Source organism: Mandrillus leucophaeus, unplaced genomic scaffold (assembly GCF_000951045.1).
Source record: "Mandrillus leucophaeus isolate KB7577 unplaced genomic scaffold, Mleu.le_1.0 Scaffold132, whole genome shotgun sequence".
In the NCBI taxonomy this organism is placed as follows: domain Eukaryota; kingdom Metazoa; phylum Chordata; class Mammalia; order Primates; family Cercopithecidae; genus Mandrillus; species Mandrillus leucophaeus.
Genome location: NW_012101277.1, coordinates 648,248 through 667,196, shown reverse-complemented (window position 1 = coordinate 667,196; position 18,949 = coordinate 648,248). Strand labels below are relative to the sequence as shown.

Below are 18,949 nucleotides of genomic sequence, written 5' to 3'. Positions count from 1 at the left end.
ATAGGCCAGGTGCAGGGACTCATGCCTATAATCCCAGCACTTTCGGAGGCTGAGGCAGCAGGATCATTTGAGGTCAGGAGTTCGAGACCAGTCTGACCAACAGAGCAAAACCACATCTCTACCAAAAATACAAATATTAGCTGGGTGTGGTGGCATGTGCCTGTAGTCCCAGCTACTTGGGAGGCTGAGGCATGAGAATCGCTTGAGCCCAGGAGACAGAGGTTGCAGTAAGCTGAAATTGTGCTACTGCATTCCAGCCTGGGCAACAGACCATGTCTCAAAAAAAAAAAAAAAAAAAAAAAAAGATAAAAAGATGCTAATTGCACCAATTTTAAAATTGGAACTAGAAAAAAAGACCTTGAATAACTGAAACAATCTTGAGAAAGAAGAACAATGCTGAAGGCATCACACTTCCTGATTTCAAAATATATTATAAAGCTCTAGTAATTAAAACTGTAAGGTACTAATGTGAAAACAGACATAGAGACCATTGGAAGAGAATAGAGAGCACAGGGCCAGGCATGGCAGCTCACACCTGTAATTCCAACTACTTGGGAAGATTGCTTGAGCCCAGGAGTTCAAGGCTGCAGTGAGCTACCATTGTACCACTACACTCCACAATGGGCCACAGAGTGCGACCCCATCTCTGAAAAACAAAAACAAAAGAATAGAGAGCCCAGAAAGAAATCCACACATATATGGTCAACTGATCTTCCACATGAATGCCAAAAATACACAACAAGGATATGTTGGAAAAACTGGATATCAGCCAGACATGGTGACTCACACCTGTAATCCCAGCATTTTGGAAGACCAAGGTGGGGAGATCACTTGAGGTCAGGAGTTCAAGACCAGCCTGGCTAACACAGCAAAACCGTCTCTACCGAAAAAATTACAAAAAAAACATTACCCGGGAGTGGTGGCACGCACATGTAATCCCAGCTACTGAGGTGTGACAATCACTTGAACTCAAGAGGCAGAGATTGCAGTGAGCCGAGATGGCACTGCTGTATGCCAGCCTGGGTGACAGAGTGAGACCCTGTCTCAAAAAAACAAAACCGGCCGGGCGCGGTGGCTCAAGCCTGTAATCCCAGCACTTTGGGAGGCCGAGGCGGGTGGATCACGAGGTCAGGAGATCGAGACTATCCTGGCTAACATGGTGAAACCCCATCTCTACTAAAAATACAAAAAACTAGCCGGGCGTGGTGGCGGGCGCCTGTAGTCCCAGCTACTTGGGAGGCTGAGGCGGGAGAATGGCGTGAACCTGGGAGGCGGAGCTTGCAGTGAGCCGAGATCACGCCACTGCACTCCAGCCTGGGAGACACAGCGAGACTCCATCTCAAAAAAAAAAAAAAAACCAAAAACAAAAAACACTGGATGTCCACAAGCAAAAGAATGAAATCAGAATATCTTATACTATAAAAAAACAACTCAAAATGGATTAAAGACTTAAATGTTAAGAATTGAAATTGTAAAACTCCTATAATCCAGGGGGTGGCCAGGCATGGTGGTTCACACCTGTAATCCCAGCACTTTGGGAGGCCAAGGCAGGTGGATCATCTGAGGTCAGGAATTTGAGACCAGCCTGGTTAACATGGTGAAACTTGGCTCTAAGAAAAATACAAAAATTAGCTAGGCATGGTGGTGCACGCCTGTAGTCCCAGCTACTTGGGAGGCTGAGGCAGGAGAATTGCTTGAACCCAGGAGGTAGAGGTTGCAGTGAGCCAAAATCATGCCACTGCACTCCAGCCTGGGTGACAGAGTGAGACTCTGTCTCAAATAAAAAGAAGAAGAAGAAGAAGAAGAAAATACAGGGGGAATGTGTCATGATATTGGTGTTGGCAATGATTTCTGTTTTGTTTTTGTTTTTGTTTTTGTTTTTGCTTGCACCACCACACCCGGCTAATTTTTGTATTTTAGTAGAGACAGGGCTTCACTATGGTGGCCAGGCTGGTCTTGAACTACTGACCTCAAGTGATCCTCCCGCCTCAGTCTCCATAAGTCCTAGGATTACAGGCGTCAGCCACTGCGCCTGGCCTCTTACATAGTACTTCCTATGTTCAAACTCTGTTCTAAGCATTTTTTGTACATTTACTCATTTGGTCTTCATACCTACCCTAGAAGATAGGGATTATATGTTATAGTTGAGGAAACTGAGGCATGGAGGAAGTTAAGGGATTTGCCCAAGGGTTCATTTGTAAGCAAGTATTGAGAACATGCTATTAAACGATGTTTTTTACCTTTGTTCAAAAAAAAAAAAAACAACCCTAAGATTTTAATCGTATAAATTGATTTGCAGTTTAGCAAAACAATTCATTTTTTGATCATTTAAATTTGAAAGTATTCCATGGCAATATTTTATTGCTAACTATGTCTGACTACCTTTTATTTTAACCTAAATCTTAAGCTGTAGGAAATGGTTTGAATTTAATGATCTTGAGGCTTTTAGTAATTTTTTTAGGTTTTGCTTTTCTTTCCCTTGAGACAGAGTCTTGCTCTGTTGTCCAGGCTGGAGTGCAATGGTACGATCTTGGCTCACTGCAACCACTGCCTCCAGGTTCAAGTGATTCTCCTACCTCAGCTTCCTGAGTAGCTGGGATTACAGGCATGTGCCACTATGTCCAACTAATTTTTGTATTTTTAGTAAGACGGAGTTTCACCATGTTGGCCAGGCTGGTCTCAAACTCCTGACCTCAGGTGATTCGCCCACCTCGGCCTCCCAAAGTGCTGGGATTACAGGCATGAGCCACCATGCCCGGCCTGGCTCTACTAAGTCCCTATTTGAGTTTAGATATATTGTAGAAACCTGATCAAGCACATGCTTTTCCCTCCTTTTGGAACACACTAGCCATTTTTCTCTGCCTAGAAACTTCTAATCATTCTCTAAGACTAAGCTTTTTACTTCCTTGATGAAACTTTACCTGTGTCATGCCCTCGACAGAATATGTCACTCTGTCTTCTGGTTTCCTACAATATTCTGCTTATTATATCCGTTTTCACATTTCATTATCATTATCTGCTTATAACTATTTTCCTTCTTCCTCATTTGCTTGCCTCCTTCCCTAAGTTATGAGTTACTCAAAAACAGGACCATTTTTTATTCACTTTTATGTTTTTGGTCCCTGGTAATTCAAAACATTGGTGGAATACTCCATATGAAATCTAATATTGAGGTGAGCAGACTGCTCGAGCCCAGGAGTTTGAGAACAGCCTGGGCAATATGGTGAAACCCTGTCTCTACAAAAAATATGAAAAATTAACTGGGTGTGGTGGCATGTACTTGTAGTCCTTGCGCAGGCTGAGGTGGGAGGATCGTTTGAGCCCGGGAGGCAGAGGTTGCAGTGAACTGAGATTGTACCACTGCACTCTAGCGTGGTCAACAGAGCAAGACCCTGTCTTAAAAAAAAATAAAGAAAACAAAATCGAATATCCATATAATGGAAGTGCACAATGTAGAGAAAAGTTTGGAGATCAACTGGGCCACAGTTTTGAAATCAGTGTAAGCAAGACTCAGCAAATGCTAAATTGTGAGACATCTTTCAGCTTCCATGGTCCTTCCAGGACCCAACTTCTCTGCACAGCAAACTCTAGCTCTCCAGTCTCCATTAAAGGAAGGAAAGCAAGTAATAAATTATTTATTGTAATTTAACGAGTTACCTGTTCTGAGAGCATTTCAAAGAACCTAAAAGAGGACCAATGGTAAACCCAAAGGATTGAATCTACTGATAAATTTTTTTAGGGGGCTAAAATTTATTTATATTTTTTTAATCTTCTTGTTCATGTTCTCTCACGAAAATCTACTAACACAGTGGCCAATATATGGAAACATTCTGAGTAGCTTTTCCCCACATCAAACCGTATTAGCAATTACCTTCACATTGTACATCAGCTTAGTCCTAAGTAGAAACTACTTTTCCATTTGGAACTTGGCAAAGCCTCTCATGGTCATAATTAAAAACCTCATTGCCATCTCCACCAGGTGGTCTTTTTTTCCATTATATTCTACCTGGGCTTTAGTGTACCAATCCCTAAGGAAGTCTGGGTAGATGGGCTATTTTTAGAATCTATGAATATTGCTGGCATGAATGATCCATCCACAAATTCCCAAAAGAATGACCAGTTTTGAGAAGTAGGCAGTGCCTCATCATAATATTGAAAAGTATTTCAGTGTTAGGCTTGAAAAATCATTGCCTCAGGGCCTAGATACACAGCCAAGAAAGACTAAAAGTAAAAAAAAAAAAAAAAAATCTTTCAAATCCTGGCCCTAGGAAAAGGATGCTACATCCCACCTGGGTCTTTTCAGCTACACTGGTCCTTAAACCTCATCAACAACAACAATGACACCAGTCTGGGCTTTGAAGGATGACAATCTTGAATGGAGAGTTGTGGGGTCTCTAAGAATAATATATCACTCACAAATGTATCTACATCATTTTTCACCATATTTATATTTGCAACTGATATTAATTTCTCTTACTTTTATCAAAACATTACTTTTTAAAAAAAATTTCCATAGGCCAGGCGTGGTGGCTCACACCTGTAAGCCCAGCACTGTGGGAGGCCGAGGTGGGCGGATCATGAGGTCAGGAGATCGAGACCATCCTGGCTAACACGGTGAAACCCTGTCTCTACTAAAAATACAAAAAGTTAGCCAGGCATGGTGGCGGACGCCTGTAGTCCCAGCTACTCGGGACGCTAAGGCAGGAGAATGGGGTGAACCCGGGAGGTGAAGGTTACAGTGAGCCGAGATCGCGTCACTGCACTCCAGCCTGGGCGACAGAGCAAGACTCAGTCTCAAAAAAAAAAAATTTTTCCAACATTTTTTTTCTTTTTTTTCCAAGATGGAGTCTCACTGTCACCCAGACTGGAGTGCAGTGGCGAGATCTCAGCTCACTGCAAACTCCGCCTCCCAGGTTCCAGTGATTCTCCTGCCTCAGCATCCTGAGTAGCTGGGATTACAGGTGCCCGCCACCATGCCTGGCTAACTTTTTTATTTTTATTAGAGACAGGATTTTACCATGTTGGCCAGACTAGTCTCAAACTCCTGACCTCAGGCGATCTGCCCAACTTGGCCTCCCAAAGTGCTGGGATTACGGGTGTGAGCCACCATCCCCAGTCTTTATTTTCAACTTTTAAGTTCAGGGATACATGTGCAGAATGTGCAGGTTTGCTATTAGGTTGGTGCAAACATAATTGTGGTTTTTGCATTATTGAAATTTGCTGTTCGATATTAGAATACATCCTTAAATAAATGTGGTTATGTTATACATCATTTTAATGCATGTTTCTCACTTTTTTTTTGCTAATGACTTATTACTTGTTGTTTATTTTATATTTATTTATTTATTTATTTTTTTGAGAGGGTGTCTCACTCTGGGGTACAGTGGCATGACCATGGCTCACTGCAACCTTCACCTCCCAGGTTCAAGTATTCTCCTACCTCAGCCTCCCAAGTAGCTGGGAGTACAGGCCCATGCCACCATGCCCAGCTAATTTTGTATTTTTAGTAGAGACAGGGTTTCACTATGTTGGCCAGGCTGGTCTTAAACTCCTGGCCTCAAGTGATTCACCTGCTTCAGCCTCCCAAAGTGCTGGGATTACAAGCATGAGCCACCGTGCCAACCCCATATTTTATATTTATTTTAGACTATAGAAATGAGGTTAGAGGAAAAGGAAATTATTTTTGTCTTTTTGAGCAATTTTCTTATTCAAGTTCAAAATGGATCATAAAGCAGTGGAGACAACGCGCAACATCAACAATGCATTTGGCCCAGAAACCGCTAACAAGTGTACAGTGCAGTAGTGGTTCAAGAAGTTCTGCAAAGGAGACCAGAGCCTTGAAGATGAGGAGAATGAAGGCTGGCCATTGGAAGCTGACAATAACAAATTGAGAGCAATTGTCGAGGCTGATCCTCTTACAACTACACAAGAAGTTTCAGAAGAACTCAACGTCGACCGTTCTATGGTCATTCAGCATCTGAAGCAAATTGGACATGTGAAAAAGCTTGATAAATGCGTGTCTCATGAGCCAAGCGAAAAATTTAAAAATCATCGTTTTGAAGTGTTGTCTTCTCTTATTTTACGCAACAATGACGAACAATTTTTTCAATTGGATTGTGACGTGTGATGAAAAGTGGATTTTATACTACAATCAGTGACAACCAGCTCAGTGGTAGGACGGAGAAGAAGCTCCAAATCACTTCCCAAAGCCAACCTGCACTGAAAAAAAGGTCATGGTCACCTTGTGTGGTGATCTGCTGCCGGTCTGATCTACCACAGCTTTCTGAATCCCAGGAAACCCATTACATCTGAGAAGTATGCTCAGCAAATAGATGAGATGCACCAAAAACTGCAATGCCTGCAGCCGGCATTGGTCAATAAGAAAGGCCCAATTCTTTTCCACAACAATATCTGACTGCACATCACACAACCAACGCTTCAGAAGTTGAAAGAATTGGGCTACGAAGTTCTGCCTCATCCGTCGTATTCACCTGACCTCTCACCAACTGACTGCCCCTTCTTCAAGCATGTTCACAACTTCCAGCAGGGAAAATGCTTCCACAACCAGCAGGATGCAGAAAATGCTTTTCAAGAGTTCGTTGAACCCCAAAGCACAGATTTTTAAGCTAAAGGAATTAACAAACTTATTTCTTGTTGGCAAAAATGTGTTGACTGTAATGATTACTATCTTAATTAATAAAAATGTGTTTGAGCCTAGTTATAATGATTTAAAATCCACGGTCCGAAACAGCAATTACTTTTGCACCAACTAATACATAGATAAATCTGTGCCATGGTGATTTGCTGCACAGATCATTCCATCACCCAGGTATTAATCCCAGCATCCACTAGCTATTCTTCCTGATCCTCTCCCTTCTCCCTTCTCCCATCCCCCGCCCTCTGACAGGCCCCAGTGTATGTCATTCCCCGCCATGTGTCCATGCGTTCTCATCATTTAGCTCCCACTTATAAGTGAGAACATGTGGTGTTTAGTTTTCTGTTCCTGCATTAATTTGCTGAGGATAATGGCTTCCGACTCCATCCATGTCTCTGCAAAGGACATGATCTCATTCCTTTTGATGCCTGCATAGTATTCCATGGTATATATGTACCACGTTTTCTGTCTTTTTTTTTTTTTCTTGAGACAGAGTCTTGCTCTGTTGCCCTGGCTAGAGTGCAGCGGCCAGGTATTTCTGCCTCTAGGTCTTTGAGGAATTGCCACACTGTCTTCCACAATGATTGAACTAATTTACACTCCCATTGTAAAAGGGTTCCTTTTTCTCCACAATCTCACCAGCATCTGTTGTTTTTGACTTTTTAATAATCACCATTCTGACTGGTGTGAGATAGTATCTCACTGTGGTTTGGATTTGCATTCTCTAATGATTGGTGATGTTGAACTTTTTTTCACATATTTGTTGGCCACATGTATATCTTCTTTTGAGAAGTATCTGTTCATGTCCTTTGCCCACTTTTTTTTTTCTTTTTTTTTTTTTTTTTGGAGGAGTCTCGTTATGTCGCCCAGGCTGGAATGCAGTGGTACAATCTCAGCTCACTGCAACCTCCACTTCCTGGATTCAAACGATTCTCAGCCTTAGCCTCCTAAGTAGCTGGGATTACATGCATGTGCACCATGCCCAGCTAATTTTTTTATTTTTAGTAGAGATGGGGTTTCATCATATTGGCCAGGCTGGTCTTGAACTCCTGACCTCAAGTGATCTGCCCACCTCAGCCTCCCAAAGTGCTAGGATTACAGGTGTGAGCCACTGCACCTGGCCTCTTCGCCCACTTTTTAATAGAGATGTTTGTGATTTCTTTGTAAATTTTAAAATATTACTTTCAAAATGCAAAGGAGTACCTCTTATTTCTTCGTTTCCCATATTTTATGAATAAATCCGTATTTATCTTATCCGTTATTCTTGCTTTCATAGCCTTGATTCATATTTCTTTTATCAGTTTTTAATTTCAGAGGAAAAAAGACCCCTAAGCTTTCAGCAGTTGATTATCTAGTGTCTGATTTGTTCAGTTCAATTCACCATAAGTATTTTTAAGCTCCTACTACAAAGGCCAAAACTGAAACATACAAAATATAAGATGGGTTTCTGTTTTCAACGGGCTTAAAGTCTTGTGGGAATTCAGGCAACCAAAAAAATTTTTTTTTTTTTATGATCTACTGGGTACTGAAGGAGCTGTAGGCTAGAGATTAAAGCACTGACTCTGGAGGCAGATGATCTAAATTCAAATTCTGATTTTGCCACTTCATGGACAACCCTGGGCAAATTGCTTAAACTCTCTGTAATTTAGGTCTCTTGTCTGTAAAACTGAGCTAAGAATATTATCTGGGTTGTTATGAGGATGAAGTTCCAAGCTAAGCACTTAGAACAGCATCTAAGTGGCATATAGTAAGCACTCAATAAATGTCAACAGCTTGAGATAGTAATTAAGTACTGCTCACAAATATTACTGTTTTCTCTCTTCCAGACATGTGGAATGCACATATGGTTGAATCACATTTTCCTGTCCCCTTTTAAGTTAGGCATGGCAATGTGCCTGACTCTGGCTAATAAAATGTGAAAAGTGGCACGTATCAGTTCTAGGTAGAAGCTTAAAAACCAGTACATACATTTGCTAAGTTAATTTCTCCCTGTCATGGTGAATAAGCAAACATGTGCTGAGATGGATGAGATGAAGCCTCTGATACTAAGACGTGTGACTAAGTATCCCGTATCTTGGGACTTTTTTTTGAGACAGAGTCCTACTGTCTCCCAAGCTGGAGTACAGTGGCACGATCTCAGCTCACTGCAACCTCTGCCTCCCAGGTTCAAGAGATTCTCATGCCTCAGCCTCCCAAGTAACTGGGACTAGAGGCATGTGCCAAGACACCCAGCTAATTTTTGTATCTTTTAGTAGAGATGGGGTTTCACCATGTTGGTCAGGCTGGTCTCGAACTCCTGGCCTCAAATGATCTGCCCACCTTGGCCTCCCAAAGTGCTGTGATTACAGGCGTGGGCCACCACACCCAGCCCATATCTTGGGGCTTTTAAAAATGAACAGAACCTGGACGAGTGCGGTGTTTACCACTTCCTACTGTCTCCCATAATGAGAGCCTTAAAATGCTATAAAGGAGTCAAAATAAAGCAGAAACCTGGAAAAGAAAAGAAGCATCTATAATATGGCCTCAGCATACACAACTCTTAATACCTGTCAAAACACATGATACAGCTAAACAACACAGGGATCATCTCCCAATATGCACAAAGAAGTGTGAAGAGAGCTAAACACGAGCATCATGAGACCTATAAGATTTTATCCAGGCTCTGCCACCCACTTCCTGAGTAACCCTGGCCAGTGTGATAAGCGGTCAGTTTCTGGGATCCCTCAACACTTGGATATAAGGAAATATGAACTCCTTATCTAAGAGATAAGCTATATGATAGATCTGAGCATTTATTAATTAATTCATTCTTCTAATCAACAAATAGTTATTGATCATCTACTAAGTGTCAGGGAATGTAATGCACAGTGACACAGGGATGAACAAGAGAGGCAAGTTCCTACTCCCATATAGCTTACATTTACCATGGGAGATAGAGAACAGCAAATTGTTAAACAAGTTAATCTTAAAAAATGCAAATAGTGATAACTGCTTTGAAACAAACAGATGTGGTAAGTGTCATGGGGGAATGGTACTTTTAGTTTGAGTGGTCAGAGAGGCATCCTTGTGGAAGCGATGCCGAGTTTGGGCTGAAATATGACTTACACAAAAGAACCAACCCCCTGAGGATCTCGAGTGTTCTAGGTAGAAAGGCAAGTGCAAAGGCCCTGAGGTATAGAAGGGCATAAAGAGCTTGGAGAAGAGTGGTAGGAGATGAGTCAGAGAGACAGCAGGGTTAAATCATGCAGGCTTTTGTAAGCAATAAGGAGTTTGGAGGCTCATGGAGATTTTGAATCAGAAGCATGTTATAATTTAATTTATGATTTATGTTTCAAAGATAATCACAATGTAACCATCCAACAGGTTCACCTTGCCTGCTGTCTAGACAGGGCAAATTTATCAAGACAGGGGAATTGCAATAGAGAAGGAGTAATTCGTGCAGAGCCAGCTGTATGGGAGACTAGAATTTTAATATTACTCAAAACGGTCTCCCTGAGAATTCGGGGATTAGAGTTTTTAAGGATAATTTTGGGGTGGGGGCAGTGAGTCAGGAGTGTTGACTGGTTGGGTCGGAGACGAAATCATAGGGAGCCAAATCTGTTCTTTTACCCTGAGTCAGTTCCTGGGTGGGGGCCATAAGATCAGACAACTCAGTTTATCCTATCTTGGTGGTGCCAGCCGATCCATCAAGTACAGAGTCTGCAAAATATCTCAAGCACTGACCTTAAGTTTTACAATAGTGATGTTATCCTCTGGAGCAATTTGAGGAGAGTCACAATCTTGTAGCCTCCGGATGCATGTCTCCTAAACCATAATTTCTAATCTTGTGGCAATTTGTTAGTCCTACAATGGCAGTCTAGTTCTTACCCAAGAAGGGTGTTTGTTTTGGGAAAGGGCTATTATTATCTTTGTTTTAAACTGTAAACTAAGTTCCTCCAAAAGTTAGTTCAGCCTATGCCCAGGAATGAACAAGGATAACTTGGAGGTTAGAAGTAAAATGGAGTCGGTTAGGTCGGATCTCTTTCACTGTCTCAGTCACAATTTTGCAATGGTAGTTCCACCAACTGCTATATGGGAAGGAATGAGTTTGGAGGCAATTTCAAAAGTCTAGTTAAGAAACTGTACAGGTGGCAACAGAAAATAGGGTCAGAAAGTTCATGAATATACTTTGGAAAACAAGTCAAAAGAACCAACTGACGAGTTGGATGTGGCAAGTTAAAGACTGAATCAAGGGTAATGGAAGATGATGTCATTTGGTAAAATAGGGAAAACCAAGGAGGAACAGATTTGGGGATGGAAATGAGCAATTGTGTTTTTGAACACATTGAACTTGATATACCTACCAGGCAGAATTTTTAGGAAGAATAAATTCAGCAGGGTGCGGTGGCTCACACCTGTAATCCCAGCACTTTGGGAGGTTGAGGCGGGTGGATCACCTGAGGTCAGGAGTTCAAGACCAGCCTGGCCAACATGGTGAAACCCCATCTTTACTAAAAAATACAAAAATTAGCCAGGCATGGTGGTGTACCCCTGTAACCTCAGTTACTTGGGAGGCTAAGGCACAAGAATCGCTTGAATCGGGAGGTGGCGGTTGTGGTGAGCCGAGATTGCACCACTACCCTCCAGCCTGGGCCACAGAAAGAGACTCTGTCTCAAAAAAAAAAAAAAAGAATAAATGAGATAACATTTTAAATGTTTAAATTTTTGTTTAATTGCAATTTAATTTGTAAATTCTTTGTTTAATTGCATTTTCCTAATACATAATCAGTACTCAAAAAACAATTATTTTCTTTCCAAATTTGCTAAATTTCCTAAAGCCAGGTGCCCTAATTTGAAAAAGGGACCATATCAATCTTACAGATTCATAGTGTGCCTTAAGTGACTTAATATATGTAAATAAAGGTTATTAATAATAACTAATGTATATATAGGTCTTACCATGTTCTAAGCACTCTTTTAAGTGTATTTAATTAACCAATTGAAGCCAACAACTCTATAAGTATAACTGCCATTATAAAATTATAACTGAAACAGTGAAAGAGATCCGACCTAACCAACTCCATCTGGCTTCTAACTTCCAAGCTATTCTTGTTCATTCCCGGGCATCCATGAAACTAATTTTGGGAGGAGCCTAGTTTATAGTTTAACTTTGAAACTTTGATCTCTGGCTGGGTGCAGTGGCTCACATCTGTAATCCAGCACTTTGGGAGGCTGAGGTGGGCAGATCACTTGAGTCCAGGAGTTTGAGACCAGCCTGGGAAACATAGCAAAACTCTGTCTCTACAAAAATTACAAAAAATAGCCGAGCATGGTGGAGTGTGCCTATAATCCCAGCTACTCAGGAGGCTGAGGTGGGAGGATCACTTGAGCCTGGGAGGTCTAGGTTGCAGTGAGCAGAGATGTCACCAGTGCAATCCAGCCTGGGCCACAAAGTCTCAAAAAAAAAAAAACAAGAAAAATCAAATAGTCCCTCTTTTGTTTAATTGCATTTTCCTGATTACAAATGAGAGAACCAAATTTATTTATTTATTTATTTATTTTTGAGACAGAGTTTTGCTTTGTTGCCCAGGCTGGAGTACAGTGGTGCAATCTCGGCTCACTGCAACCTCCACCTCCCAGGTTCAAGCAATTCTCCTGCCTCAGCCTCCGAGTAGCTGGGATTACAGACACATGCCACCATGCCCAGCCAATTTTTATATTTTTTGTAGAAACGGGGTTTCACCATGTTGGCCAGGCTGGTCTTGAACTCCTGACCTCATGATCCACCTACCTCAGCCTTCCAAAGTGCTGGGATTACAGGCATGAGCCACCGCGCCCGGCCCAACACTTCCATTCCCCCGTTCATAATATAGGTAAATGTGCTGATAAAATGTTTTTAAAAATTGATTAAAAATAGAAGTCCACAACTGTAAATTAACGAAATATGAGCTTTGTCCTTTGTTATATGTTTACCCATTCAACTACTACACATTGAACTGATATTTGCCAGGCCTGGTTTACAAAGATGACTAAGATATTGTATGGAGACAAAAATGAATCCAGCTAATTATAAGGCAGTGAGCTGACTGCTAAAATAGACAGGTTCACAATGCATGCCTGGAAAAACAGCATTCATCCTTCAAGAGTCCTTCATATTTCTGCAAAGTAATAACAACTAGCATTGATTACTTGTTCCGACCTATTCACTGTGCTAAATGTATCACATGAATGATCTCAACTGATCTTCACAACAACCTTAAGAGGTAGTTCTTATTATTTTCTCCATTTCATAGATGAAGGAACTGAGGCAGAGAGAAGTTAAGCAGTTTTTTTAGGGTTGTGGCAGGACTGGGATTTGAAGACAAGCAATCTGATTTCAGAGCCTGTGATCTTAGGTACTTATACAATTCCACCTCCTGAATCTATTCTGTTTACCTCCCCTTCCTCTTTCCATGCAAAAGCAGAAAACAGTATTTTGTGGTATCATAGCATCCTAGGAATACCTCTATTGGAGATTCTACTGTTTTGGAAGGCAGCTATGCTCACCACTATACCACCAACACTATTCTACTGTTTTGAACTATTATGTTCCAGTGTCTGTCTCCTTTAGAAAAGGATTGCATTATTCTTTTTTAGACTGCATAGCAAGTAGCAGGTGTTCAATAATGTCACCAAGGATAAAATAAGTGATTAAAAATGTGATTATTTCAACCACCTTGAAGGAGGACAAACTGTTCATGGCAAGCAAGCAGGCCAGGCTATAAAAGATGCATTTGTTCTTGTTCAAGAGGCCTCCTGGAGCTTGGGATACCTAGAAAGCAGATATCAACGGAAGGGTTGGAGGGGAGAGGTGAAAGGACTAGCAGAAAGAGAGGCCAGGACTGCTGGAGTTGACAGATTTTCTTTCCTGTATGCGATGGGATGGATTTGAAGGATAGTTATCTGTAGGAAATTCATAGACTGCTCTGCATTGTTCTCACACTTAAAAATGTAACCAGCTGGGCGCGGTGGCTCACGCCTATAATCCCAGCACTTTGGGAGGTCGAGGCGGGCAGATTACCTCAGGTTAGGATTTCAAGATCGGCCTGGCCAACATGGTGAAACCCCATCTCTACTAAAAATACAAAAATTAACCAGGTTTGGTGGTGCGAGCCTGTAATCCCAGCTACTCGGGGGGCTGAGGCAAGAGAATCACTTGAACTCAGAAGGTGGAAGTTGCAGTGAGCCCAGGTCTTGCCACCGCACTCCAGCCTGGGCAACAGAGCGAGACTCCTGCTCAAACAAACAAACAAACAAAAAAAGAAGTGTCTAACCTTAGTATGGCTTAAGTAGTATTTTTGATGCATCCGGGAGCAGAACTCTAGAGAATTTTTTCAAAAGTAACTTTTAAAGAAAATGTCAGCCCTTTATAAAATATCTGCCCAGGTAACTTGGAAACCCTTTCTTTGAGAAAATGAACCACATCCAACATATACTGAGATCGTCAAGTGCACTTTAAGCTCATTTTTGCTGGAAGGGAAATCTCACTTGTACCCTTCTTCAAAACAAACATGTGTACACTCTGGTCTAACTTTTTGCTGCTGTTACCATTAATTTTTTTTTTCCTTTGTGAAGGGAATAGAATTTTATCTGTATTATTTGTAAGGGCTTTTTTTCCCCTGAGATAAATGTGACCTATGTCAGGAACTAGAGTTAATCTGGCCTAACATGGAACAAGGAGGCTGGGGCTCAGAGGCATAAGGGACTTTATTTGTTCCTAAGATCAGTGCTTGAGATATTTTGCAAATGCTGAACCTGATGAATCACCTGGCACTACCCAGATCGATTAACTGGCTCATCTGATCTTGTGGCCCCCACCCAGGAACTGACTCAGTACCAGAGGACAGCTTCCATTCCCTATGATTTCATCTCCTGCCTAACCAATCACCACTCCTGACTCCCTGGCTTCCCCCAACCAACAAGTTGTCCTTAAAAACTCTGATCCCCAAATGCTCAGGGAGCCTACTTTGAGTAATAATAAAACTCCAGTCTCCTGCACAGCCTGCTCTGCATAAATTACTCTTTCTCTATTGTGATTACCCTGTCTTTATAAACTGGCTCTGTCTAGGCATCAGGCAAGGTGAATCCAGTGGGCAGTTACAACTTTAGAATCCTCCCAAGGTGGGAGGATCATTTGAGGACAGGAGTTCGAGACCAGCCTGGGAAACATGGCAAGACCCCATCTCTACTAAATAAATTAATGTGTTGGCAGGACCTTCTGGAAGCTTTAGAGAAAAATCAATTTCCTTGCCTTTTCTAGCTTCTACAGGCCACCTACATTCCTTGGCTAAGGCCTTCTTCCACCTTCAAAACTAGCAATGGCTAGTCAAGTCTTTCTCGTGCTGCATCAGTTGGCCACCGACTCTTCTTCTGCCTCTCTCCTCCACTTTTTTTGTAATTTTTAATTTTGATTTTTTTGAAACAGAGTCTCACTCTGTTGCCCAGACTGGAGTGCAATGGCGCAATCTTGGTTCGCTGCAACTTCCACCTCCAAGGTTCAAGTGATTCTCCCACCTCAGCCTCCCAAGTAGCTGGGCTTACAGGTGTGTGCTACCACACTTGGCTAATTTATATATATATACACAGACACACATATAGACACACACACACACATATATACACACATACACACACACACACACACACACACATATATATATATATATATTTTTTTTTGAGACCAAGTTTCACTCTTGTTGCACAGGCTGGAGTGCAATGGTGCAATCTCGGCTCACGGCAATCTTCACCTCCTGGGTTCAATCTATTCTCCTGCCTCAGCCTCCCGAGTAGGTGGGATTACAGGCATGCGCCACCACACTTGGCTAATTTCATATTTTTAGTAGAGACGGGGTTTCTCCATGTTGGTCAGGGTGGTCTCAAACTCCCAACCTTAGGTGATCCACCCATTTCGGCTTCCCAAAGTGCTGGGATTACAGGAGTGAGCCACCGCACCCGGACAATTTTTATATTTTTAGTGGAGATGGGTCTTCACCATGTTGGCCAGGCTGATCTCAAATTCCTGACCTCAGGTGATCTGCCTGCCTGGGCCTCCGAAAGTGCTGGGATTACAGGTGTGATCCACCACACCCAGCCATAAACACATCTTTAAAAGTGCAAGAGGTCGGACGGTCAGGAGTTTGAGACCAGCCTGGCCAACATGGCGACACCCTGTCTCTACTAAAACTACAAAAATTAGCCAGGCATGGTGGTGCGCGCCTATAGTCCCAGCTTAAGAGGAGGCTGAGGTGGGAGAATTGCTTGAATCTGGGAGGCAGAGGTTCAATAAGCTGAGATTGCACCACTGCACTCCAGCCTGGGCGACAGAGCGAGACTCTATCTCAAAAAAAAAAATGTGTTCACATTGAGCCCACCCAGATAATTCAAATTAATTTCCCTATTTTAAGGACAAATGATTAGCAACTTTAATTCCATCTGTAACCGTAATTCTCCTTTTCCATGTAATATAACATATTCACAGGTTCCGGGGATTCAGCATGTGCTTATCTTTGGTGTGTAATTATTCTGCCTATCACAACTTCCAAAGTTGAACTATATTGTGCAAGATGGACATTCAAGCTACCAACAATGTTGAAAGCTTAGATTTGTACAGGACATTTATAGTCATTACACATTCTTTATGCCTGAAAGGTAAACCTTGTACAGAAAGCATGAATAAATAAATTGGTATCCTTTTTTGTAGGATTCTTGGCTCAGGGCCAAAGGAGCTTTACCGTACTTCTTAGATTCTCACACGTAAAAAACAAAAACAAACAAAAAAACCAAGCCAGGCACAGTGGCTCATGCTTGTAATGTAATGCCAACACTTTGGGAGGCCAAGGTGGGTGGATCGTGTAAGCCCAGCAGGCTGGGCAACATGGCAAAACTCTGTCTCTACAAAAAATACAAAAACTAGCTAGGCATGGTGGCACGTGCCTAGATTCTTAGATTCTCGAAAGAATCTCCAACTCCTTACCTCAGGTGATCCACCTGCCTTGGCCTCCCAAAGAGCTGGGATTACAGGTGTGAGCCACCACACCTGGCCCCTTTTAAAGTTTTTTGTTTGTTTAGAGACAGTCTAGTTCTGTCACCCAGGTTGAAGTGCAGTGGTGAGATCATGGCTTAATGCAGCCTCCAACTCCTTAACTCAAAGTATCCTCCCACTTCAGCCTATGAAGTAGCTTGTACAACTGGCATGCACCACCATACACAGCTATTTATTTTTATTTTTGTAGAGACGAGGTCTGGCTAGGCTGCCCAAGTCTCCAACTCCTAGGCTCATGTGATTCCCCCACCTTGGCCTCCCAAAATGCTAGGATTATAGGCATGAGCCACCTTGCCCAGTCTAAAGTTTAAAAAAACATTTAGTAAAGGAAATTTAAATTAAAAAAAAAAATTAGTTCAAGGCCAGGTGCAGTGGCTCACATCTGTAGTGGATCACTTGAGGCCAGGAGTTTCAGACTAGCTTGGGCAACACTGCAAGACCCTGTCTCTACAAAAAATTTTTTAAAAATTAGCCGGCTGTGATGGCATGAGCCTGTAGTCCCAGCTACTTGGGAGGCTGAAGTGGGAGGATGGCTTGAGCCCTGGAGGTTGAGGTGGCAGTGAGCCGTGATGGTGCCACTGCACTCCAGCCTGGATGACAGAGTGAGACTGTCTCCAAAAAAACTGTTTTAGTTCAAGAGAATGGAAACAGTGGTAGTGAGGAAAAGCAATGTTGTACCCCAAACTTTTCCTCAATAAAGAAGGAAACAAATTGGCACAGTTATATTAGTTCACAAAGGTATTCCGAGTAGAAAAAACAATCTTTTTTTTTTTTTCATTTAATTTTATTCTTTTCTAACAGACTCGTTCAAAAGAAGCTATGACTCTCTCAGCAAAACAGCTCCATCAAGCGTCTCGCCAACCTCTCCCTTGAGGCTCAGTCAAGGGAATGAAAAAAGGAGGCTAGACACCTGCCCCCAACGGAAAAACCAAGAACACACCTGGAAAGCAGCTCAGACAAAGGGAGCCAGGCGGGGAAAACAGTAATTGGAGAGGAGACCGTGCTTCCAGTCTGTTGCTGGTTTACAAGGTAAATCTATTCCTGGAGGAAAGGGGTACAGGAGCAGGACGCGAAAACCCGGGACAGGCTGTGGCAGGCCCGACGTCTTTCAGGCCCAGCTCCTAGCGTCCACGCCCCTCCTTCCAAGACGTTTCCCAGCAGGCGCTGCGCCCAGTTTGGATCAAGTGAGCCGCCTGAGATTGCCAAGCGTCAGGTGCGCATCTCATTAACGCATCTGCTTATTCATGTATTTATTCTTTGTGGGGGGAGGGGATGGAAGGAACGGCGTCTCACTCATTCTGTGGCTCAGGCTGGAGTGCGGGTGGCTCGATCTCGGCTCGCTGCAACCTCCGCCTCCCAGATTCAAGTGATTCTTGTGCCTCAGCCTCCCAAGTAGTTGGGATTACAGGTGCACGCCACCACGCCCGGGTAATTTTTGTATTTTTGGTAGAGACGGCGTTTCACCATGTTGGTCAGGCTGGTCTTGAACCCCTGACCCCCGGTGATCCATCCACCTTGGCCTCCCAAAGTGTAAGGATTACAGGCGTGAGCCACGGCGCCCGGCCTTATGCATTTATTCTTATTGAGCACCTAACATGCTGTAAGCATCAGGGGCAAAAAAGTAAATGAGACATAACAGCACTTAACACACAGCATTTATTTGCACGGGTGTTGGCTTTCTAGCCCTCCAGCAACTGCTTCTGGGTAGGGGCCCTCTTTCGTTTTTGCGTCCTCCGAGTCTAGCACAGTGCCTGGCACGGACTAGGTGATTTGTTAACAAAGGAACAACTTTAAAACGTGTTTTTGATAGGGAGCTCGGTTCTCAAACCTGTGGCCCTAAGTCGGGGTAGGGGAGGCGGGAGAATGGGGTGGACAGACAGACACAAGGAGAATGGGAAACGTGTTTGTATTAGGAGTGCTCACAGCAATCCACAGCTTCCCTGTGTTCCTCGTTCTCAAATAATAGTAGGGGAGTCGAGGGCGGGGTGGGGCAGCCCTCCCCGCGCGCAGGAGGGCTGGGTTTGGGAGCCTCAGCCGGGGGTTCTCACTGAGCTCCGGAGCCCGCCTGCCCACCTGCGCCGCTCACCAGGTCAATGGCCACGACGTCCCGCAGAGCCACTACCCGCCGGATGGACTTGGGCGGGTTCTCGGTTAGGTAGATGAGCCGGTCGCTCAGCACCACGTACTTGAGGGTGTGGTTCTCCGAGTTGGACACCACGATGCATGGCTCATAG

General features: G+C 43.1%; 1 protein-coding gene and 1 pseudogene across 2 annotated transcripts in view; one reads left to right on the top strand and one right to left on the bottom strand.

Moving 5' to 3' along the window:
- The window catches only part of LOC105534228, a 43,341-nt pseudogene that overhangs the window by 16,343 nt on the left and 8,049 nt on the right, over positions 1 to 18,949 (top strand). The window contains exon 2 of the transcript XR_001005235.1: positions 17,517 to 17,899. The product of XR_001005235.1 is annotated as a 40S ribosomal protein S11-like (transcript). The remainder of the gene's footprint in view (positions 1 to 17,516; positions 17,900 to 18,949) is intronic.
- Positions 1 to 18,949, bottom strand: part of LOC105534249 (chromosome unknown open reading frame, human C12orf56) — a 126,416-nt gene that overhangs the window by 106,126 nt on the left and 1,341 nt on the right. The window contains exon 2 of the mRNA XM_011972932.1: positions 18,764 to 18,942. Within this exon, the coding sequence (XP_011828322.1) occupies positions 18,764 to 18,942 (179 nt within the window). The remainder of the gene's footprint in view (positions 1 to 18,763; positions 18,943 to 18,949) is intronic.